The 26,086-nt window shown below is 36.4% G+C and overlaps 1 protein-coding gene across 1 annotated transcript in view; it reads right to left on the bottom strand.

Moving 5' to 3' along the window:
• The window catches only part of kirrel3a (kirre like nephrin family adhesion molecule 3a), a 124,334-nt gene that overhangs the window by 13,499 nt on the left and 84,749 nt on the right, over positions 1-26,086 (bottom strand). Inside the window, 8 exon segments of the mRNA XM_042733026.1 lie at positions 2,350-2,476; positions 4,241-4,305; positions 4,308-4,340; positions 4,554-4,660; positions 5,735-5,770; positions 11,753-11,861; positions 19,138-19,288; positions 22,409-22,566. Of these exon segments, the coding sequence (XP_042588960.1) occupies positions 2,350-2,476; positions 4,241-4,305; positions 4,308-4,340; positions 4,554-4,660; positions 5,735-5,770; positions 11,753-11,861; positions 19,138-19,288; positions 22,409-22,566 (786 nt within the window).

Here is a 26,086-nt window from a genome sequence, read left to right as displayed (position 1 = left end):
TGCTCTTGATTTTAAGAGACTGCACTGAGGTTAAAAATCATTGTTAAATTCAACCTCTAGCAGACAGGAATCTGATCTTTTCATTTTTAACTTCAATATAAAAGCCAAGCCTGAACCAGAAGCCGTGATGCATTAGAGCATAGCGTGTTTTGTTTCTTTGGACTTTTTGAAGTTTAAGGTGCAGAAATTGGAGTACATTTTGAAAAAGTTTAAAAGCACCTTTTTTCTCAGATGAGGGTCACAAGAAGCATAGTGACATCGATCTGTTTCCATCAGGCGTCTCATTCATGCACGTCTTTAAGGGGTCTGGTTATCAAGGATACAAAATCATCTGTGTTAAACAAACACACTCTAATCCTAACTAACTCAAACAAATTTGGATACACAAAAAATCTATTATAATATCAGTAATCATATTTCCCATTCATCATCTGCCTAATCCATCTAATTTCAAGCACTAAAGCACCAACTCATCTCATTATCATAAGCATACACATGCACATTTCTTAAAGAGACAGTTCACCCAAAAATGAAAGTGCTCTCATTTACTTACTCGCATGTCATTCCAAACCTGTATGACATTCTTTCTTCTGTACAATGTGATATTCAGAAAAACAGATTTTTGGAGTAAATAATGACAGAATATTCAAGTTGAGCTATATTGTAATGGTATAATGCCAAATAAAATTATTTCATTTACTTACCCTTGTAACCTGATTAAACTAAAGCAAGCACAACAATCAAATGGCTTGATCATCACAAATGAACTGGTGTTCAAAACTTGGTGTTGCTGCATTATTACCATATTCACATCCTAAACAAAATGTCATCAAGATCTATCTCTGACAATGAGGTGACTGAGCTACATTATCATATAGACCTTGACTTTTAGAGCTCTTGATTTGCATCAGGAACACAACTTCATTTACATTGTGGGCGTTTTTACAGACTCCATAAAATATTTGGGTTTGAAATGTTTAGCCTGACTGAATTCAAAGTATTTGTCAGTGCTAGATTGTGATAAAGACCTCAAGAGTGACCTTACACCGCTGTTGCATTTTTAAAACTGTATTACTTTGTTTTTGTGGAACACAAAAGGCGATGTTTGGAGTGTATATACTGTATGTAGCTTTTTCCAATACATTAAAAAAATAGTAATGATAGCTTTTTCAAGTTTCAAAAAAGGACATCAAAGTACACTGCCCTGCACCACATTTGCTACAGTTACATGCACTTTCTCACATACTAAATTTGGGGTGCTGATTTCATAAATAGCATTTTTTGCTCAAGCAACCATTTGTAAGGTAAAAAAAAATTATATTATCAACAGAAATCTGCACTTCACAGCGTTCACATGTATGGATAATAATTTATACACTTTCACTCATTTCAAAATCTTAAAATTCCAAAGACAAACATTCTCACTTTCTAACATAATAAAAAAATAACATTCAATAGAAGACACAAAGTTGACATTTAATAGAACACCTTCAGAATGAACTGTTCCTTTAAGACTGGATTAGACAATGACAGAATTTTCATTTTTTGGCTGAACTGTTCCTTTAAGACTGGATTAGACACAAGGACTCAAGGAGGCCCACAGTTACACACGGCGACCCGGGCCAGATCTCAACCTTGTAACACCACAAGAGGAAAAACAGCAAAGATTAAGAATTCATAGAGCGCTGAACAGGCTTATTGCCTCACAGGAGCAGGCCGGTGTTATTGCAAAGCCCTTAGGACTTAAAAGTTTCCATCAAAACAAATGGATAAAGCATACAAAGCTCCATAACACTTTTTCATGAGCTCTTCGGGAGAGAGAATAACCAATAAAATGATGCCTACAGCAAGACAAAGCAAAACAACCAAAGCACATATGTATATGGGCCATGCTGGTATAGTATTCGAGCTGCCCCGAATGGCCTGTGATATTGTTTTTTATTACATTTCAGGTAAATACACTTCTTGAAGCATGGGGTTAATCAATATGCCCGTATTGATTCAGAAACCTGGTAGAGTCCTTAAAGAAAATCACACTGCCTCATGTGCCCCAGGCCTGTCATCTATTGACGAGTGAGAAGAAATGATGAGAGCGATTCAAGATCATCTCTCCTGATTACGGCGCCCATATCTCTGAGGGTCATAGAACATGTCTCAGTTATTGCAAAGATAAACAGTGTAGAAAACATCCCCTTTAGCCTGAGTGAAATGTGGCCTGATCCTGCTTTTGAGAGCCTCTTCCAGCTCTTGTGAGTCAGAGCAATCAAAATCAGAAGCAAATGAGAATTTGCTGAAGGGTCTTGATCAGACCGGCAGACTGAATATAAACAAAACATTGAAAATATTTACCGTTGACCGTAAGCATGACCTCCTTCTCTCCCACTCCCACTCGCGGCACCACAGCTCGACATACGTATTTCCCAGCGTCCTCCTGTCTCACTCCCTTCAGTGTCAAGGTGTTCTCGTTGCTTAGCACCTGCAAGGTAACAGATGTTTGAAGAAAAAAATAACAATGCCACAGTCTAAACTTTGTAGACATCATTAAAAAGTATTCTCTTGCTCATTTTTTTTTTTTTTTTTTTTTTTGAAGCAAATTCATGAAGCAGAACTGCATCTATAATTAACCATCACTGTAGTCGCAAATACAGCTTCTTTCTTGAGTTTCGAATTCATCTCGACATCACTTGTCAGATCCTAACAGATGACGACCCAAACAACACAATATGCTCTACTGAGGGTCCATTAGCCCTTGAAACTCAACTGTCACAGCTGCTATCATCATCAAAAACAGATCAGTCATGTGTGTGTCTGATAATTCATCAAGCCCAGATGGAGAGCTGAATAAAATTCTATACGTCAGGGTTGTGTGTCATTCATAATTTAAGTGAGAGTGCAGTTTTAATTCCAGTAAAATTCCTAAATGCAGAATTGAAGACTGAATTAAAATGTGAAGGGAGTAGAATTCAAGATTGTACTAATTTAAATTCAAAACTACAATTTTTAAACTAGAATAGGTATACAGGTATTTTTTTTTAAAGTAATATATATATATATATATATATATATATATATATATATATATATATATATTATAAAAAAAAATAATACACACCCGGTTCAAAAATGTTTAAAAACACCACACACAAATTGCATAAATTACATATAAATAAAGTAAACAAAAAATACAAAAAAAAAAAAAAAAAAAAAAAATAGATAAAATAATAAAATAAACCGAAAAAAAACCCATACATACACTTCACTCTTAATACTGTGTTGTTACCTGAATGATCCACAGCTGTGTTTTTTGTTTAGTCATAGTTGTTCATGAGTCCCTTGTTTGTCCTTAAAGGGTTAGTTCACCCAAAAATGAAAATTAGCCCATGAATTACTCTCAAGGCATCTTAGGTGTATATGACTTTCTTCTTTCAGATAAATCCAATCGGAGTCACATTAAAAATTGTTTTTGGTCTTCCAAGCTGTTTAATTGCAGTCAGCGGGTGTTGCAGTGCATCAGTCCAAAAGAAGTAAAATTAAAACCCTAACACAATAACATAACATAAAAACCAAAACAAAACAACAGAAAAGAATGAAGATGTGTACATTTTTCTTATTTTGCCTAAATATCATATTTTCTTTTCATTTAGTACTGCGATTACATGTTTCCGAGAAGACAAAATAAGTTACAAGAAGTTACCCTGATCTTCAAATTCAAAAAGTTTATAAATTCAACTTTTAGTCTATTTTCTCTTGTGGACTATATGTAAACATCTTTTTATGAAATATCTTATTCAGGTCAGTAATAAATAAACATTTTGTATGATTCCTCTTATTTTGGTAAAATAATTAACATTTTGCAGATTCTGCAAGGTGTATGTAAACTTTTGACTTCAACGTACAGTATATACTATGGTTCAACAAGGCCCTGTTTTGAAAGTTTTGAAAAAAGTTAAAAACTTGAACTTGAAGAAATATTTCAGAATATTTCAACCTTTCAGAAAGGTTTATTTAGTGTTAGCTAAAAATAAATTTATATATAAAATATAAATATTAGATGTAAAAAATTTAACAACAATTCTAAATGTGTTCAAAATGTTGTACCTGTCATAGTTTAATGAGATGACATGATGAGCAGCCTGTGTTTAGCTGCATTGTAAATAAATTAGCTTAAGCTAATGAATGTGAGCCTATTTTTGCACATCCCTGTTGCAAGTTTTATGAGCAGTGCAGAGCAAATACATACGACTCCATGGCCTCTTTTCATCCAGACAATGGTGAGTGAAGGGTTTCCAATCCCCGATCCACCTACACACCATCAGATCCCCCATCCACACGAAGTCCCACTACAACACAAACAAAAACACACAAACAACAACTAAAAATACAAACACAAATTCATTCACTTTTGGTATACACAAAAGAATATTTATGAACGAAAGTCATGTGAGTTTGAAATTACAAAAAAAAAAAAATTCTTGAATATTTTTTTAATAAACAATTCCTTTAAGATATCAAAAGAGAGGAAACATGCATCTATATGCAGCAGTTAGACTCACAGTAAACATCCACGTTACGGCTGATGTTGGTGCTGCCCAGGGCATTGGTGACCTCACAGGATACTGGCTCGGTGAAGAAGGAATGATCAACCAGCACCTCATAAGATCTAATTATCCATCAGAGACAAAAACAGAGCAAGAAAATGAGCAAACCTGATGGACGCTGCCAAGGCTTTTTTCCCAGATTTCATCTAAAGATCAAAAACAAAAGCATCCTTCAGAGTGTCTTCATCTAAAGATCAAAGGCGACAAGAAAGGTATTTTTTCACAGGCAAATGACTGAGATCATGTCTTATTTGCATGGTGTACTGAAACAACAAAAGCATCCTTCAGAGTGTCTAACGTAATTTTTAGGACACCACGTGTCTTTTTTAAAATTCAGGTCTTTTCATTTTCGTGCTGTCGGCAGGCCGCGTCTTCTTTGGCAGAAGAATAACAGGAACACATTAAGAGGTTTTTAGATGCTGCCTCTATCATTGGCACCCTTTGATGCTGCGGTCATTATAGTGAAATGTGAATAGGAAAGCGAGAATCCATGGACAATGCAAGCGAACGCTGCTGCTCCAGATTCAGATGAGAAGATCAAGCACTGAGCAGATGGACTTTTGTTTGCATCTGTGAAGTTAAAGTGGACAGTGTTACAGAAATAAAAAGAATTTGGCATAATGAATGTACTCGACACAACTGTGTGCATTTTTTATTTATTTTATTTTATGTTTGGTATTTTCATCACTTTCATTGGCAGTTAACAGAGTGTAACAAAAAAGAAAAAAAATTCTGCTGGAAATTTTTTTGCAATATTTTTTAAATAAATGAGGTGTCAAAAGAAAAGTATATCTTTATTATCATTATAATATCTTACCTAATAAGTGTATATATGTTTGTGATTCTTTGATAAATACAAAGTTCAAGAGAACAGCATTTATCTGAACTGTAGTCTACACACATACACACACACACAAGTTGTGATGTTCCCATGCAAAAGTCAGTAGAAAATAAAACATACATTGGTTGTCTTTTGCTCATTGTTTTGTCTGAGTCTCATGAAATCACCGTGCCATTTTTAAAATGACTTTAAAACGACTTTAATTTTCAAATTAAAACTAGCTCTAAAAATGCATCTCAAGACGCATTCACACTGCCTACATGCACACCAAGGCTCAATGTGTTTGTGTGCTGACCCCCAAACTTTCTTTTCCACAGAGCTTCCTCTGGGCTCCTTTAGAGACAATAGCCTCTATGTGAACTCAAACACAAAACACATAACAAAAATCCACACACGGCAAATGGCTAATCCCTTCACCCTCAAGACTAAACAGTAAAAACACCTAAAAACATAAAAAAAAACAAAAATAAAAAAAAGAAAAAAAAAGAGGCCAGGAGAAATATTCTATCCGCAGAGATGGACAGATATAATTTTCTTTCAAATGTATGGGAATGTAAATGTGTAGCTAATCCAGTGGCAACTGATTATCCATCAAAAGCGTCTAACATGAAGAGATTACTCCAGATCACAGCAGGTCTCATCACAGATTCAAACGAACACCAGAAAAGGCTTATTACATCCTGTTAAGAAAATTCAATTTCATTAAAGTTCAATGGTGCCAATATTCAGCAATAAGTTTTTTTATGAAATTATTTTAATTCTGTATTTGGTGCTAAAATAGAAAAAGTACTGTGAACAATTTCCATGGATCTTTGACATTTAAGTGATTAACTGTCTTACTTTAATTTAATCAAGACCCAGAGCAGTACGAGAAATTACAGCATCCTCCTGCCAGGGAGACACTTTCTTTGGCTCAGACGAGGGCTGAATCTTGACATATTCAAAGATAAAAACATTGTGTTCTACGCATAGCTGTGACAACTTTATCTCGGAAAGAGACATAAGAATAAAACAGTAAAGTAACCACAAATAAACATCAGAAAAAGATGTCCAAACCTCTGCCAGAAAGACAAACCGGGCTCTCAAGCCTTCACTACATATAAATCAAATCCATGTGTTTACTGCTTTCTTTACATAATTCAACAGCAATAGTATATGGACAAACCCTAGAATAAAAAATAATCCTCTAAAGGTGTAAGCTGATACAACACCCGTGGAAAAGAAATTGTTTGTTTTTTAAGATGCCACAGGAGGGCTGTCTGTGATCGGCCACATTTCGAATTAAAACATTGGGTGGTACGAACCGTCTCCACCAAAACAAGCAATCAGCCACGTGGACGCTGATGCCCACCGATGCTAAGCTGCAAAGCCACATGTTCACATCAAACGTTCGACACGCCCAACAGAGCGTCTTCCATTAGACACTTCAGAGGTGACAAATGAGGATAAGACAAGACAAATCACCTACGCCAGAACAAAGCCGCCAACACCAGCGCTGACAGAAAGCCCCTGGAGGGACACAAAGCACATACTTTATTCACAGGCAGAAAAGCAACATGTCTGATTCCATCCATTCACGCCCCAGTTTTCCACTCTGAGAGTTCAAGAAAACAAACAAACAATCGCAGCCAGCATTAAAAGACATTCTCTCTCTTGCTCTTTTGTATAGCAAGGTTGTGGCTACATTTTTGAGCGCAGTGGCTTTTATTGAACTCTTTATGATGGCTTCACATTTCAAGGTGTTATTTGGTGGAGAGAAGTCTAGGTTTAGGATAAACGAAAGGCTACATCCTTTGAAAAGGAAGAGCAGAAATCTTTATGCGATTTCACTGTCACTTTGGATTTCACACGCACTACATCACATACATATACACTGCATCTCTGCGACAATGTGGTGCTTTCTCTACTGAGTACAGCTCACTGGCGTCCCAAATAGCAGTTACAGTACTCTCAGCAATTTTATATGTGGTGATGCTTAAGCAATATCATATGAGCAAGACAATTACGATTTATTACAACAGTTCAATAAATAAAAAGTTAATTAAATTGACATTATTTACAAATTGTTTATTACTTTTTAAATTTTTTGTTGCACAAATGAAACTAGTTCCAATCAAAGCCACAACAGAATTGACCGTAGTGATCAACACACTGTTTTGAACATGTGAGTGGATGATTCAACGACTCATTCACTTGTTTCATTCTTAAATGAATCTGAGTTTGGATGAATTGTTTGAGTAAATGTTTCAACCACTCACTTATAAAGATGTTTAAATCCTGAATGAATCAGTGTTTGAATGAATCAGTTGACTGAATTATTAAATGACTCACTTATTAAGATTATCACTTATCACCACCTACTGGTGTAGCAATGTAAACACACATTTTTTTTTTTTTACAGAATTTTCCTAATAAATAGCATTTATATAAATATTAAATAATATTTTAATTGTAAATACTACGTCTATTAAATGTCAGAATATTTATATCCATATAATTTGTGGTGATATGGATATGAATAAATGTTATATCCATCACATGTGATGTGACATTAAAGTGGGGTTCAAAAGTCTGAATCTTCACTGAAAATATGATAGTAGTGACTAACATGTTTTAAATATTATTCTGGACTATTTGTAGGTCACCAATCAAACCAGGAAATATATGACATTGTCCATGATCTCCATTTTTACAAATGGTCAGAGATTTTCATTGAAACACAAGATGTTCTAAAATCAATCGTTCTACACCAAGAATGTAAAGTTCAAAGGTTCAAGTCATTAAAATAGGACATATTAATTCATGTCCATTCTATTCACTCAAATTAAGCTTATAAAATAATTTGTAATGAAAAAATGGGTAAAAATGCTACTTTTGCACTCCACTGTATTGGCATCAGCCACTGAAAAATCCAAACGAGTCGATCACTAGTGGAGCTATGAGATCACGTCATGCCAGATTCCATTAGACATAAAAACTGCTCTGCAAAATTATGAAAAGCCATGAATGAAAAATACTCAGGGTCTTAAATAGCCATCATGACTGCCGAACATAAAGGCTTTATTTCTGCTAATTAATTTACAGCTTCACTAATCTCATTTCAAATGCCACAGGAGGACAGTGATGGGTTTTATTTCTGCAAGTGGCTGGACCGGATGCCTCCAATAAGAAATGTTACATTTTCTTTTACAAAAAAACCAAAACAAAACAAATTTAAATTAATTTCCATATTCATGTAAACAAAACGAACATGAATAAAATATTGGCTAGTGAAAATAATCCTTTCTCTTTCTAGTGAGGCAGCTCTAATCCTCTCAGAGGAACGGTGTAATGCCCACAGGAAATCTCCCGCAATCAGTAATGACTTTCTTCGTAATTAGTTGGGCTTCTGTGTTCCTGCAGTGTGAATTCAAATGCTGTGTTTCTCCAAGAAGCCAGTCTCCATGTGGAGAGCTTCCTTGCACTTGATTGATGATTTTCATGACATTACATTTGGCCGAGGGTTCAGTCTGTGGCACAGCGTGCATCTGAAGCCTGCTGCAGTGGGTCAAGGGACAGCAGACACACAGTGTCCTCTAAGCTTTGGAGATTCTTTGTCCAGCTGGCTGAGGGCACAGGCACAAGAGTCTGGTGTGTGGCAGTCTGTGCTTCTTTAGACCTCTCAGGCATGAATAATGTATGAAACTCTGATGGGGCGGCAGGTGAGATCATCTCTCGCTCTACGCTGATTAAAAAGATGTTATGTGTGACACTGTCTCTCTCTACATGTTGAAGACTTTTCAGTGAAATCACAAAAAAAAAAAAAAAACGTGTTCCTAACTAACAGGTTACATCTGAAACAGTGGAAGTTTTCAGGTTGAAATGATAAAAAATAATTGAGCGCTTAAATGATTCCCTTAATACACTAAACAAAATTATAAAAGCAACACTTTTGTCTCCCCCATTTTTCAGGAACTGAACTCAAAGATCTAAGACATTTTCTATGTACACAAAAGGCCTATTTCTCTCGAATATTGTTTACAAATCTGTCTAAATCTGTGTTAATGAGCACTTCTCCTTTGCCGAGATAATCCATCCACCTCACAGGTGTGGCATATCAAGATGCTGATTAGACAGCATGATTATTGCACAGGTGTGCCTTAGGCTGGCCACAATAAAAGGCCACTCTAAAATGTTTAGTTTTATCACACAGCACAATGCCACAGATGTCGCAAGTTTTTAGGGAGCATGCAACTGGGATGCTGACTGCAGGAATGTCCACCAGAGCTGTTGCCTGTGAATTGAATGTTCATTTCTCTACCATAAGCCGTGTCCAAAGGCGTTTCAGAGAATTTGGCAGTACATCCAACCAGCCTCACAACCGCAGACAACGTGTAACCACACCAGCCCAGGACCTCCACATCCAGCATCTTCACCTCCAAGATCATCTGATACCAGCCACCTGGGCAGCTGCTGCAACAATCGGTTTGCATAACCAAAGAATTTCTGTAAAACTGTTAGAAACCATCTCAGGGAAGCTCATCTGCATGCTCGTCGTCCTCATCGGGGTCTCGACCTGACTGCAGTTCGTCGCCGTAACTGACTTGAGTGGGTAAATACTCACATTCGATGGCGTCTGGCACTTTGGAGAGGTGTTCTCTTCACAGATGAATCCCAGTTTTCACTGTACAGGGCAGATGCCAGACAGCGTGTATGGCGTCGTGTGAGTGAGCAGTTTGCTGATGTCAACGTTGTGGATCGAGTGGCCCAGGGTGGCGGTGGGGTTATGGTATGGGCAGGCATATGTTATGGACAGCGAACACAGGTGCATTTTATTGATGGCATTTTGAATGCACAGATATAACGTGACGAGATCCTGAGGCCCATTGTTGTGCCATTCATCCACGACCATCACCTCATGTTGCAGCATGATAATGCACGGCCCCATGTTGCATGGATTTGTAGACAATTCCTGGAAGCTGAAAACATCCCAGTTCCTCATGGCCAGCAAACACACTGGATGTGTCAGCAATTGAGCATGTTTGGGATACTCTGGATCGGCGTATACGACAGTGTGTTCCAGTTCCTGCCAATATCCAGCAACTTCGCACAGCCATTGAAGAGGAGTGGACCAACATTCCACAGGCCACAATCAACAACCTGATCAATTCTATGCGAAGGAGATATGTTGCACTGCATGAGGCAAATGGTGGTCACACCAGATACTGACTGGTTTTCAGACCCCCAAATACAGTAAAACTGCACATTTTAGAGTGGCCTTTTCAGTAATAATCATGCTGTCTAATCAGCATCGTGATATGCTACACCTGTGAGGTGGATGGATTATCTCGGCAAAGAAGAGAGCTCACTAACACATTTTTAGACAGATTTGTGAACATTATTTGAGAGAAATGGGCCTTTTGTATAGAACAGAATAAATCTTTGAGTTCAGCTCATGAAAAATGGGGGCAAAAACAAAAGTGTTGCGTTTATAATTTTGTTCAGTGTAATAATATAATATTATTATTTGCATATAATTTATTAATTACATATTAAAATATTTAATGATTTTATAATAAATAAATAAATATGAAATTATTATAAAAGTTTTTACTTTGTGGCCAGTAAGTTTTTTTTTTTTTTTTTTTTTTTTTATGTTATCAAGTAAAATTTTAAAAAATAAAAACAATAAAAAATAAAAATATTACTGTTTTCTATTTTAATATATTTTAAAATGTATTCATTCCTACAGTCTTCAGTGTCAAATTCTATTCTAATAAGCTGATTTGCAGCTTAAAAATATTTCTTGCTCAAGAAACAAAGTGCATATGTATCAAAACATACGCATTAATTTAATAAAAATAGATAAAATAACAAAAAAAATTTTTCATGAAATATAAATACTGGATCACAATTTAATTATTATTCATAAGCTAATCATAAGCAATTCATAAAATTCATATGTACGTTTTTTTTTTTTTAAATAAAATAACGTAAAAGTAAAAATATACATGCATTTTAAATGACTACATTTGCATATGATTTTGGGTGGTTTTAGAGCACAAGCTCTCAATATGTCACAACATGCCTCAGTGCTATTTCCATATGATCACGTGTTTAAGCAAAAACACATTAATTTATCATGCTGCTTTGCATGCATATGTGATGAACGTGTTTGCATGTGAAATTCATGTGGTTTTTCCATGAAGGCATTAGGAGAGTGAAAGAATGAGATACTGAGAAAGTGTGTGAGCTCACACACATAATGATTCACATTAGCATCACATTTAAAATCAAACAGGTACCTATCCAAAAGTGTGTATGTGTGAGCTCTCACCTGTAATGAGTGACAGGGGGATTCGCTTTAGCAGCACAGTGGAACTTAACCAGATTGCCTTCCAGAACAGGCTGCGGTTCCACAGAGAGGTTCACCAGTGGGAAATCTGGAGGAGCAGAGAGGGCCGGTCAACTTCATCTTTCCCGCAAAACACTCATTAATAAACACTCGTCAGAAAGATTAATTACAGATTAATTGGTAAAGAACGAACTAAAAATACTCTGAAAAGTGGGAACAGCTTGATTATTCTTTTTCTCGGTAATGGGAGCTACTTTGCATTAAGATTAATTGGCGTTGTAACTTGCCTTCTAATTGCTGAATTAGAATTTAAACAACTTTTAAAATGAGCATGATTAAAGAGAGTTTTCAGCGAAATGAACAAATAGATTGATTATACGAATTAAAAAAAAACAGCAGCCAAATTCACATTAAGCAAAAGCGATATTTACCCCCAGACTTTTACCGAGCCATTTCAGACAACAATTACATTTTATTTAGTTGAGTTTAATGCAGTGCTGGAATTCTCATTAAAAACTGGCAGTTTCAATTAAAACAAAAGAAAGTTTGAAATATGCTTGAAATTTATAGGTTGGATCTAGGCTATCCCACTTCGCTAGAGTTGGCTTTTGTTCACTCCTTACACACACCCAAACCCAAACAGACAGACAGGACTGACAGCAGATAGACAGGAAGTGACAGCGGACAGACAGGCGCTGACACAATCAGAGCCGAAGGAACTGTCTATGAAGCATGATTGTGCCGTTTGTTTGTTTGGACACAGGGCATGTTGGACATTAACTAGGCCAGCGGTAGAAACATCAGCGACATACCGACAAATCACAGCGATTCCAGACAGCAGTGGTTCCTCCTTCTGTTTTTCTCCCCCAAAATCCTGAAACTTTAATCTGAGAAAAGCTTCTACAATCTGCCCCAGTCCTGTCAAAGCACAGTGGACAGATCTGTCACCTCCCACAGGTCTGAATGTGATTAGAGGCCTCTGGAAAGCCCAGACACAGCACTGGGTCTGATTTCTCATTAGAATTCTGCTCCCGTCACTCGCCCAACGTATTTGTACCTGGGACAGATGTTTCATTCATAATGCCTTATGGCGCGGGACTAGTCATTTAAAACTAACCTGCAGCTTTTCGGCAAAACACTGAAAGGAAGAAGCAGCACATTCAAATGTATTAGAGAAACAATAACAGTGATACAGCGCAAGTGGTCAACAAATGAGAAATGGACTACTTGCACAAACTTCTTCCACGTTCTACTTATCACACCTCAGACGTTTCTGTTCAGTGCACCATGTAAATTACTCAGGAGAATGCAAATTATTACTACTTTTAAGGGCTGTCAGGTGATTAAAACAATGAATTGTGTTCTCTAACCTCCAGCAGTCCAGTGTTAATCTTCTCATTAACAGTATTTCTTTAGTTACCGGTCATCATTGTAAAAAAATATTTTTCCAAGTTGTAAATAAAACAAAGATTACTGGAGCATGTTTTGCAAGAAAATACTATTTCTAAATTCTTTTTACTGTTCTTCAAAATAACACATTTAATTCTGTTACTTGCCATTTATTTGTAATTAACTGTGAAATTTATTAGTAATTTCTGAGTGAACATTTTTCTACACCAATTTTTTTTTCTCTGTGTACATTTTGAGTGCCCATTTATAAATGCATTTTACTGATAAACAAGTTTTGAATGTGTGCATTGGTGCTCTTATTCTAGTATTTTAAAATGAATGTTAAATACATGTATCAAGCTCAAAATATAAAATTAATCTTAAACAATAACATGTAGACAGTGCTATTACTTAAGGCTGGAATGCACTACGCAACTTTTATACAAATTTCTGCCCAAATTTGCAGGTTCGGAAAAGTTGACGCTAGTTGCTGAAAGTCAGAGCCAGTTTGCAGATTTTTAACAGTCTGAATTTCACTGAAAATCATGATTCCGCCAAAACATGTTTGATATTTGAGCTGTTTTTAGAAAACACATTTTTTTCCCCATTTGTCAGATGTCTCCTAGCTATGTCTTTGCTTGAATTTGTTTGTTCAGAATGACTTCCAAAAGTTTATGAACTTTCATTATTAATGAATGTAGCGGACCTGTGTATTTGATAATATTTTTATCTAAAAAAAAATATAAAAAATTTAAATACCATACTTCACACATAAAATTTTTTTTCAGCAATATATAAGTAATGGTATTCCCATACTGCAGATTTTAACTTTTTTTTCAGCAGGGATGGAGATTAGATATAATCACTATTTCTGCCATTTTCTCCGCTGTACGTGCGTGTAAGCAGCCAAGTGAAAGCAGAGTGAAGCAGCCGAGCGGAAACAAGTTGCATGTGCGCGGGTGAATTTTTTTTAATTCATAAAAAAAAAAAATAATAATAATCTTGGATATGCAAATGTTTATGGTATGATAACCGTGCACGTTCAAACCGTGCCGGTATATCATTACAACCTCATTTGTGGTCATTCATTTTAAACGAAGTTTGCGCTGAACTGAGGAATCGATTTCTAGGTTTCTATAAATATGAAAAAGAATCACATGCAAATATGCATCCAAAACCTCCACGTCCTCTAAACGTAGAGGTATGCATCTATTTTGAATGGAGGACTCAAGGGGGGGATGTGTTTTCTTGAGCTTGATATAGCACCTCTCGTCGGTTTCCTTTGTGTGGAGTGAGTGCGTTCACCCGACAGGAGCTCACGAGAGGCCTCCAGACGCGGCTCCATGTGCACATGTGGTCATATTTTCAAGGCAATTACTTTCATAATCACAAACCCACTCTCATTTACAATAAAATCACAAACAAAAGCTAAAATCAGCCCCACTAGCTAACAACTCTAAAAATAACCAGTGCGGCGAGGCCCACGAGCTAACGGCATGAAAGATCTTCACGCCACGTTCGAGCAAAGGGTCAGACGACATTATCGGCAGCAGTTGCTGTGAAGAATATTAGCCGCTTTTACGATAAAGCCAAATCTCTTTGAGCCGTACGAGGGAGGAAAACCGAAAGGGGATAAAGTGAAGTGTGGACACGGATTGATGTGGGCTGCTAGCTTTGAGAACGCTTTTATGAAATATGAAATGTGTTTTAAAATGGAAAATTTAAAAACACAAAATGTTTTAGAATGACCTTTAAAGAGAGAACATGTGAATGGAAGAAGGAGAGTGCTGGAGATGTGAATGTCAACACGTTGCAGATTAATTTGTGCATCTAGCCTATGAAGATTGGTTGAGTCCAGAGATCCTTATCGAGGAACCACCAAGAAACTTCTCAAAATTTCCATTACTCACCATCGTCAAGTCATTTTTTTAAAACATCCGCTTCCATGGAAATAATCAATGGAATCTAGAGTAGAAGTCTTGAAGGGTGACAGACTAATTAAAAAGTAGCACCCATATCAATGAGGAATGATACGAGCCCTTAACTCTGGAAGACCACTGGAAGACCATCTGCTCAGGATCAAACTGATTAAAGAAAAGCACAGAGAAATAAATGGTTTCCCTCCTGAACAGATCAGCTAAAACCACCCTGAATTTACAAAATGGACCTGGTTGGTTTATTCTGGTTTGACGATGGTACAGCTGATTTTATGAAGAATTCCATCTGCACACTTAGTCCACCTAATACCTGAGAGAATTTCTGGTGCTTGAAAGAACTTTTAGTTTTCAGTGAATGAATAGAAATCCCACAAAATTACTATATTATGTGCACTGTCCATCATATTACTACCATTAACATGTTAAATTACATCTCAATTTTCAATGTATTTTTTACTCTTTCTGTATACACATACGAAAAGACCATTACAAAAGGGTTTTGTTGCTCACCATGAACCAGATCACTGTTGTTCAAAAGGACAACCCAAGTGGTCATAGAGCAATGGTTGTGATTCATAGCAGGGTCAGTATAGATGAAGCTGTTTCTGCAGGAACGCTGATAAATAGGGCAGTGCTTTCACAGCCAAGAGCCTATATATGATTAGAAGCAAATGTTTTCTGTCTGGTATGAAGAGAAGGGCCAGAGTACAGCAGAAATTTGAAAAGCAACAAGCTTATTTAGGTCACCAGTGACTCATGTACCCACAGATCAGCGCTGTTTATTAGCGGTATACTTTAGGCGGAACGCAGAAACTTCAGACGAAATGAAATCTAAACATTCTCCCATTCCGCTGATGAACTCTTGCAACTCTTTCACATTGCTGTATTAGATCAGGCCAGTGCAATTTATAGCTGTTGTTGTCCAATTATCTACAGAGAAGGATAAATAGGAAAAAAACAGCATGCAAGATATAATGAAAGTGTTTTCAGTAAATAATCTCTGTGAACAGTGGAAAACATCTTTTGCCAGCTCTTCAAACTCTGCCACAAAACACATTTCCTTCATGGCACCTCACTTAACAGCTGTCTTTTATAAATACTGATGACATGAAGCATCAGGAAAGCGCCCCTGGTGCCGGTTGGAGCTCCCAATGGGCCACCTTGGCCCAAAGGTTCTACCACCTCTCTGCTCTCAGTCATCACTTATTTACCAAGCACATGTTCTTCCAGTGTACATCCCAAACACTCCACTTCACTTAACTGAACCCCCTCCTTTTGTAAAACTCCCCCACATCTCAAACGCCAGAGCGCACAGACTCAGGTTAGATATGGCGTAAATTATTCCAATAAAGATGGCTAAAGGGAAATTCGAGCCTCCGTGAATTGTGAGCTAAATGAATCTTGGCAGCAGCAGTTAGCTTATTTGTGGCAAATGTGTTGAATAATTAAGATTTTATAATGTTTTTAAAAGATGTTTATTACGCTTTAGGCTGAATTGATTTTAATTCAGTAAAAACTGTAATACTGTGAAATATTATTACAATTTAAAATAACTTTGAATACAATTTAAATTATAATTAATTTCTGTGATGGCACAGCTGAATTTTTACAGACATTACACCAGTCTTCATTGTCACATGAACATGATAAAAATCATTCTAATATGCTGATTTGGTGTTCAATTGTTAATAATTTGTCTTATTATTATAAATGTTGACAACAGTTTTTGCTTTGATGTATATAGTTCAATAAAACATTTCTTTGAAGCAAAAATATTTTGTAGTATTATAAATGTCTTGAATGACACTTCTGATCAATTTAATTAATCCTTGCTTAAATGGATACTCCACCCCAAAATGAAAATTTTGTCATTAATCACTTACCCCCATGTTGTTCCATACTCGTAAAAGCTTGGTTCGTCTTCGGAACACAATTTAAGATATTTTGGATGAAAACCGGGAGGCTTGTGACTTATTTGTGAACTAAAATACACTGTCAAGGTCCAGAAAAGTATGAAAGACATCGTCAAAATAGTCCATCTGCCATCAGTGGTTCAACCGTAACGTTATGAAGCGATGAGAATAATTTTTGTACATGAATAAAACAAAAATAATAACTTTATTCAACAATTTGTCTCCCCTGTGTCACTCCGCATCAGGGTAGCGCCATTTTGGAGAATATGATTAGAAATGTACGTAGAAAATGTATCTTTGTGGTGCGGCTGACACAGAAGAGCGTAGGCTGTCTGCGTTCAGCTCATATTATCCAAAATGGCTCTATGGTGATGTTGAGAAAGACAGAGGAGACAAATTGTGGAATAAAGTCATTATTTTTGTTTTATTTGCATACAAAAAGTATTCTTGTCGCTTCATAACATTACGGTTGAACCACTGATGGCAGATGGACTATTCTGATGATGCCTGTCATACTTTTCTGGACCTTTACAGTGTATTTTACTTGGCAGTCCATGGGACAGTCACAAGCCTCCCGGTTTTCATCCAAAATATCTTAAATTGTGTTCCAAAGACGAACAAAGCTTTTACGGGTTTAGAAAAACATGGGGGCAAGTGATTAATGACAAAATTTTCATTTTGGGGTGGAGTATCCATTTAATTAAATATTATTTTTTTAATATACTTACCCAAAACTTTTGAATGTTAGTATATTGTTTTCACAGAAATAATAAGCAACAAAAACAGTTTTCAATACCGTTAATAATAGGAAATGTTTCTTGAACAGCAAATCAGCATATCAGAATGATTTCTGAAGGATCATGTGACACTGAAGACTGGAGTAATGGCTGCTGAAAATTCAGCTTTGTCATCATCGGTATAAATTACATTTGAAAATATATTAAAATAGAAATTGTAACAATATTTCAAAATATTACTGTTTCTACTTCATCTTTTATAAAATAAATGGAGCCTTGGTGAACATAAGAGACAAAAACATTAATATTATTAATATTAATTTATTACAAAAATATGAAATATTCCAAATTTTTGACAGGTAGTGAAATGATAGTGAATATAATCTGAAACCTGGCTGTTTTGATGTTCTCCAATCATGATTAATTAAACAAAGGATTTCACTGGCCCTCAAAATGGCAACATCATCAAAACTGACCAATCAGGGGCGCCTGTGCAATCCAGGGAGGAAAGAAGCTTACAGTAAAACTCTTCTATTGTTTTGCATGACAAAACGATTTAGGCCGAGTCTGGAGGAGCAAAAAAAAACACAAACGTTTTCCGTTTCACGCTTTCAATTCAGAATTTGAGCTCCATTGTACTGAGGTGCATTCCTTCTGGGCAATAAAACAGACTTTACGGACGTGAAGAAAGGAGCTGTCAGAACTTGTGGAACTTTCAATATGATATATTTTCTGCTTTATTAGTCAGACTTAATATCTATAAACAAAAGAAAGACCTTAAACAACACCCATACATCCCCATAAATACATCATCAAAAACAATATCATCAAAATCAAATATTCAAGCCCAATTAATTAAAGCCCTTTTTATTTTAGCGCATTCAGATACACTTCTGACAGCGAAGCTTATGACTGCTATAAATAAAAATAAACGAAACGCCTGTATACAGGAGGAGGATCGGGTCGTGTTCAATTCTTCTGACATTTCAAATCTAACAATTAGCACTTATGTCCACAAAAACCGGCTTAAAGCTTAAGAACGTCCCTGTATGCTTCATACAGACAAACTGTCACTTTCACAATTGCTTCTCCAAGACAAAAAAACAAGGAAAAACTAAAATTGTGTCAAGTCTTGTGTGTCTGTGGAGCGAAGTACATGTGCTCAGACATCAGATCGCATGCATACACAACGGATGTTTAGATAAAGAAAATAGGACAGCACATAGCAGATTCTCACATGTGAATAATTTATCCACACAGACAGGAAAACACAAGAAATGCTCAGAACAGAATGCAGGTCTCAGGATTTGGAAGAGGAACGTGAGCTTGAGTGTGTCTGCCGCTAACTCTGTTTGAACAGAAGCTCAGTCGGTGGAAGATTCACTCACGTTGGATGTCGATGGTGACTGTGGCCTCCTTGCCATTGGGTGCCGCTTTGTTGGAAGCACGGCAGGTGATCTGTTGGCCGGTCTCGATGTTTGAGGAAGAGATGTGGAGCGTGCTGACCGTGCTTTCCCTTCTGCCAAAACACAAAAATCTCTATCATAAAACACAAACATCACAACACTTAAAATATCATCAGGTAACAATATTCACAAAAAAGAACAATAAAAAACACACACACACAAAAAAAAAGTATAAAAAACAAGCTAAACAATTCAAGATGATCTATCCTTGGGCTTCCTCTTGAGTGTAGGTCAAAAACAGATTGCAGACATGCAATCAGCTCCACTCTGTTGGAAGTCTCAGAACAAACCATCAACCCAACAACCCTTGAGTCTCGAGTACCAAATAAACATGAAATGTTTGCTCTGTTATCAGACTAGCTCTGTGTTAAAATCTGTATTGAGGAATCTTTCACTGGATGTAACACACTTCATATGTCAGTCCCAAAAAAAATTTATTCACAGCAATATTACCTGCTCTTTTGCGCTCTGGTATTCAAGCTATTGTAGAGAACCGTGTTTATTGAGGAAAGATTATTAAAAAATTGGTACAGATATTTGAAGGATATTGACTTCATCTAAAACACCCGTCAGCATCGCAGCTATAACAGATTCTCTCGCAGAATTAATCAAATAACACAATAAAGAGTGTTCAGAATGAAGCTCGATTCCTGGAGAAAAATGAAAAATTCTAATCTCTTGTGCTTTTATCATCTGACATTTTTCTAAAAGGTAACTGTATTATGATGAGGCTCACCAGTCATTAGACATTCACTGCACAAAATAAAGTTAAACTTGATCCAAAATACAGACAGTTTGTCACTGATTTTTGAAGGATGAGACTTTTACCTGCCAACAACATTTACACTTTGAAAAAGATCAGAGATGATGTCTTTTCATTTCAGCTGCTGTTCATTTTCATCAGTTTTATAAAATGACATCAACCACCTGTCCTCAGACAATAAATCAATGTTCATGTAGAACAATATATATATATATATATATAATATATATATATATATATATATATATATATATATATATAAATAAATTTAAATAAATACACATTTCTGAAGGATCACATGACACTGAAAACTGGAGAATTTAGTTTTGTCATCACAGGAATTAATTACATTTTAAAATATATTAAAACAGAAAACAACAAAAAAAAAACATTAAAAAATATTTAATAAAATGCATTTTGAACAGGACCATAAATAAATAAATACATACACACATAAATGAACCAATCAATCAATCAATCAATCAAGGGACACTAAAATAATAACACAGCTTATGAAGACACACATCGCATAAATGTTTGATTAAATGCATTATGGTTATTTTGTCAGCACTGTTGATTTTCTGTCTGACTGTGGTGACAATTCAATAGATGAAGCTGAAAATCAGTGTGAAACCATCCTGTGATCTCAATTCATCCTTAATCGTGTTGACACACTGAGTTGCGGCAAGGAAAAAAAAAAAACAACTTTAAAAACAAAACAAAAAAAACATTAAACCAAAACATCACAACATAACAAACAAACCAATTAATCCAAAATAATTCTTCTGTACATTCCTTAATTTCAGTTCTGCAGGCTGTTTTGTCCCAGCACTCTTTATAAGACTCCTGTTTTTATTAAAACAACATCTAATATCCAGTTTACACTGGCATGACTTCTGAGATTTGAATAGCTTTGTTTTTATCCGTCTCATGGAGGCACTTGATTTCAGAAGGATTTAAAAGAGTCTCCCAAGTGTAGAACAGATTTGAAAGCGTTAACCTGTCTAGCTTGCTTGTGTCTAAATTAGGTCTGGTTAATTAATGAAGGGACTCCCTCTGGTGGGTGCTGAGGGGTTCAGCTTACTCAAAATGAGCAGATTACGCTCTCCAATCATAGTACGAGCGGCCCTTTAAACACATTTCCTGCTCTCTCAATTTTCTCCCTAAAACTGACAAACTGAGCAAATTGCTGAGAAACACATTCATAATGGAGTTCTGGAATGGCTTTCCATTATGACATATTTAAAGCACCACATTACAGCTTCACTTTGCCCCAAGGATTAAATTAAAAATTAGTCCTCACTTGTCATTAATTTGACAGAGCCGAGCGTTTCGAGGACACGCAGTCAGGCGGAGTGCAGAATTTCATGAGAGACTCTTTTTTTGACATGTGAAAGAGGGGTAATATTGAAAATATCAACTGCAGGCAAAAAAATACTGTCATACAGGCTATATCTCCAAACCTATGCAGTTATTCACCTAGACAGCATTTTTGGGTGTCATAGAAGCACTTGAACATTCAAATTAAACATATGCATTTTTAAACACTCAAATATGTATTCTTGGTCATATAAGTACATTCAAGTCATGGTTCAACCATCATGTTTGAATGAAGAATGAATCGTGTTATTTTATAATAGGAGCGTTTGAAAGTTCAAGCTAAATATAAAACATTTTACACAACATTTTTGGGCATCACAGACTCGATCATTGACTTTGAAATGAATATTCGGTACAGCATTTTTGCCCATTATATGAATGTCTGAAATAATTCAAAAAACAATTTCAGACGTTTTTGAGCATCAGATGCACAAGCTGAATCTAAAACATTCAAAACAACATTTTGGGCATGACAGATCATTCAATTTGAAAGGAAACACTCAAGACAGTATTTGGGAAACGTTTGAACTCACAAATCTTTTGATCACTTGATCATTCAATTTGAAATGAAACAGTGTTTTGGGTATCGGTGCCTGTTTGAATCGCATCAAACTTTTAAAACAGCTTTTTTGGGCATCACATGCACATTTTGAACCGAGTCCAAACATTTGAAGAAGCTTTTTGGGGCACGTTTGAATTGAATCAAAATGTTTCAGGCATCTTTTTGTTTGTCACACATCATATCTGCACGATTTGAAAAAAAGCGTTCAAAATAAAACATTTGAATAAAAAACTCAAAATCAAAATCTTCAAAAAAAAAACACTTGACAAAACAACTTGAAATCAAACTTAAAATAACACACTAACACATCACCAATACCTCAAAAAAATCCTAAAAATTTGAAACAAAACTCTTGATGCATTTAACTGAACATTCAATCACATTCCTAAAAATGAAAATGAGAATCAAACTGATTCCATCATTTCCATCACATTTCAGGATTGCATTCTGTTGTTACAATAACCACCAGCAGCAGGGATCTGTCGTACCTTGGTATAAGCGGCACCGTTTAGCACCTCTCCGTTACGGATCCAGATGATAGAGGCAGCCGGTTTGGCATTGTTGGCGTGGCAGGTGAGGTTTAGCGAGTCCCCTGCACGCAAGCTCACCACAGGCGCTCCGATTATCACAGGGTCATCAGGAGGAACTGTAAAAAAAATCAGAGAGAAGTCTATCCTCTTGTTTCACAAACAATGGCACACAGTGAAAGAGAGAGAGGGAGAGAAATGGAAGGATGAGTCAAAAAACAGGTTTCTGAATAGCACTGATTGCACTTCTCTTTTTAAACAGCTCTGATCAGCCTGCTTCTCACTCAGACTCAGGTAAATTATTGATTGGGCACTCAGCTCATTAGGGAGCATATCTGGGGCAAGTCTAAATCAAAGGCAACAAGCAGCTGCTACATCCTTAGTGCTCCAGAGAGAGCACTGGAAAAAGAGAGAGGGCAGTAAGACGTGAGAAGAGGAGGGACTATTTGAAGATGCCAGCACGGGCCGACTGGGGGGTGGTTGTTGTTGGGGGACGTCCCAGAGATGCTGACTTTATTAAGAGGGAAGCTGAGACCCCATTACTCATATCTTACTGATTAGACTTCTGCCAGCTTTTACTCTCACTGGATTTCTGGCCAATCAGAAGGCACATCCAAGTTTGAGCAAGATGGCATGGTAACAGCGAAGTTTAGGATGCAAAGGGGACATTTTGACCATGTTTCTTCATGAAAAGAAAATCTCAGAAGGAGGACACTGGACATCTTCTCTTTAGATCTCTCTGTGTAGCACATCAGACCATGGAGATTTGGCCCTCATGCTATGCGACGATCTCAGAGCCCTGTGTGATTTGTTAGCTGGTGTTTCTTCCCTGGAACCAATCAAGTCTCCCTCCAGCTTAAAAAAAAAAAAATTAAAAAAAAAAAATTTTTTTCCCTTCTGCCTCCGTGTATAAAGGCCACAGCCATATCTAGTTGTCAGCATGGTTTGGAGAGAGAGAAAAATAGAGAGAGTGGGAGAGATTAGAGAAAGAGAGAGATAAAGAAGGAATGAGGAAAAATGAAAAGTAGAAAACTGATTTGGTTTGTCGTGATGGAAAAGTAAATCTGTTTAACTGTGTTCAGCCACACAGGCAGCTCTGATATATACATAGGTATCAAAATTATGTAAATAAAAATTAAATACAGTTTAAATACTGTTTTTAAGAATATAAACTTTTATTCAGCAAGGGTGCAAAAGTGATCAAAAGTAAATGTAAAAAGTAAAATATTATTTAAAATGATAATGTAACAAAAGTTTTCCATCACAAAAATAAATCATATTTTCAAATAAATTCAAGTTTTAGAAAAGTTTTTTTAATTGCAATAATTAAGTGTAATAATATTTTACAATATTGCAATTTTTACTATATTTAGTCCAATAAATGCAGCCTAGATGAACAAGGTGAGATACTGTAGATATATATGCAAATTAGTAAAAGTTATAGTGGTTCTTGTATTACCACTAAAACAGTCATAGAAAACTGGAATGAAACCCTTTGGTGCATTTAAATTAGCGTCAGATAATTCAAAGTACTTCCACTCAGAATCCACTCTCATTTCCAGGAGCAATTAAAGTCAGTGTCATATTCCTTTCCCCATCTGGACATCAAAGCTATTCTTAACGGCTTGTTTTAACGCCTAAGTGCTTTGCCTGTTTAGAGCAAACTCATTCGTTTTTTGTTTTTTTTCCAAGTGATACAAACATAGCTTACAATTGCATGCTGGGATTGTTTTCCGGGACTGATAGACCAGAGGCTAAGTGTATGCAAATGAGCACAACAGTTAAGTCAATCAGTCTGTCTGCTCAAGTTTCAGTTATTGATGGGGTTGAATTAGAGAGAAGGAGAGAAAGAATGATGGCACTACAGTCCAACATTCAAGTCCCAGAATTCCAGAAAGCTAAGTGCCGATATATCATGGTGTGAATTCACACACTGCCATTTCCAAGCAGCTTAGTATGGCATCCCGTGACACTCCATGTGGCAAAGATCCCAGATGGTTCATGCTCTCCTTGTGAGTGCCAGAGACTGGCGTAACCATGTTAAACCTTCTCGTGACCACCATGTTTGCAAATATTCCCTGGTGCGACGCTTCCAAGCCGGTGCCTTAATGCAGACAATCATCTTCTTTGTGTTGAGCCGGTCAACACGATGGATTAATCATCCCACCGTAATTGCTGTTCAGAGTGGGGAGAAACTCTCACACGGAGCCTAACGAACAGCCAGGACGGAATTACTTCTGTCTCTGGCCTCTTGATACACCGGGCCCTTGAGACACCTCGAGTCATTCAGCATGTGGAAGGAGAAAAATGGAGCAATTTCATTTTGGAAACAAGAGAGAAGGGGCATTCTGGGAAATGTGACCTATTTTATAATGTACCTGGATTTGGTCTTACATCTGGAGATGTCTCTCTCTACCTTTCTTGTTCCCTCTCTCCGTCTTTCTCTCACAGGAATTAGTAGCACGGTGGATTAATCACTTTCATCCTGAGTTCAGTTGTTGTACCACACAGCGGCACACAGCCTTTAGCAATTATCCCTCCTTTTTTGTTTTTATTTTTTCAGGTGTATTAACTAAAAATACTCACGGAGGTTCACCATAAAAGCCCTTTAAACAGGAGCAGATGTGATCTTGTTACCAGGACACAAACATTTATTTGAATAAAAGCATTTGAAGCTAAATATTCCTCTGTGTTGTTTGAAACCGCGCTCGTGTTGATCAGATAATGATGGCGTGCTGTTTCACCTTTTGAAAGTTCCCGCTGAAGGCCAGTTTGTTAACAAAGAGGGCACTTAGTTTCAAATGAACTAGAAAACCAATTAAAATCGAATAAACAAGGTGAGATAACATTTTTAAAAGTTTAAATGTTAACACAAGGGCAGGAAATGTTAAATCCAGAACTATTTTAACACAATTAATGGAAACTGCATTACATAAAGCACTAAACAACCTTGAATTACACGTTCAACCACATTATCATTGTAGTTTTACTGTCACTTTTGTGCAATAATGTTGATTAAACAACACAATGGCCAAACGGCCTTACAGCACTGATCTGATCTGTTTGTTGTGTAATAGAAATCATTGTCTTACATCCTCCCGTCAGCTTATCAACGCGAAAGCATCCAACCAACCTTGGGCCTGTTTTTCAATTGCAAACAGTTCGCTCTGCTTGAGGGAAACAGCCTCAAGTGAGACTTTTATGATACACTGTTTCATTTATTCACAAACATCTGAAGAAAAAAAACCTCCCCAGGTCTCCACAGACGCTGATCTTTTTTTTTTAATACTGAAAGCTCTGGCCAATGCATCAGATAATTAACTATCATTAAGATTTTCTCAATTTCAGTTAACACTAGTATTGTCATTTCACATTAATGTGTCTTAATTAATATATAAAGACAGGCTGTCATGTATTGAAAATAAATCTATTGAGGAGGCGATAAATATTAAAAGTTCAATTACGCTTTAGGTTTAGCATGTTTCTTCTTTAGTTATGACATGAATAGAGAGTATAAATAAATAAATAGATGTCAGCTTGATGAGCTTTAACTACAGGGTGCCATTATTGACACAAGAGCTGAATTGAGAGCGCACAATTTATCCCACTCCTTCTGCTCGAGTTCCCTTAAAAGCTTCT

Source organism: Cyprinus carpio, chromosome B10, assembly GCF_018340385.1.
Source record: "Cyprinus carpio isolate SPL01 chromosome B10, ASM1834038v1, whole genome shotgun sequence".
NCBI classification, from domain to species: domain Eukaryota; kingdom Metazoa; phylum Chordata; class Actinopteri; order Cypriniformes; family Cyprinidae; genus Cyprinus; species Cyprinus carpio.
This window is presented reverse-complemented; position numbering and strand designations above follow the sequence as displayed.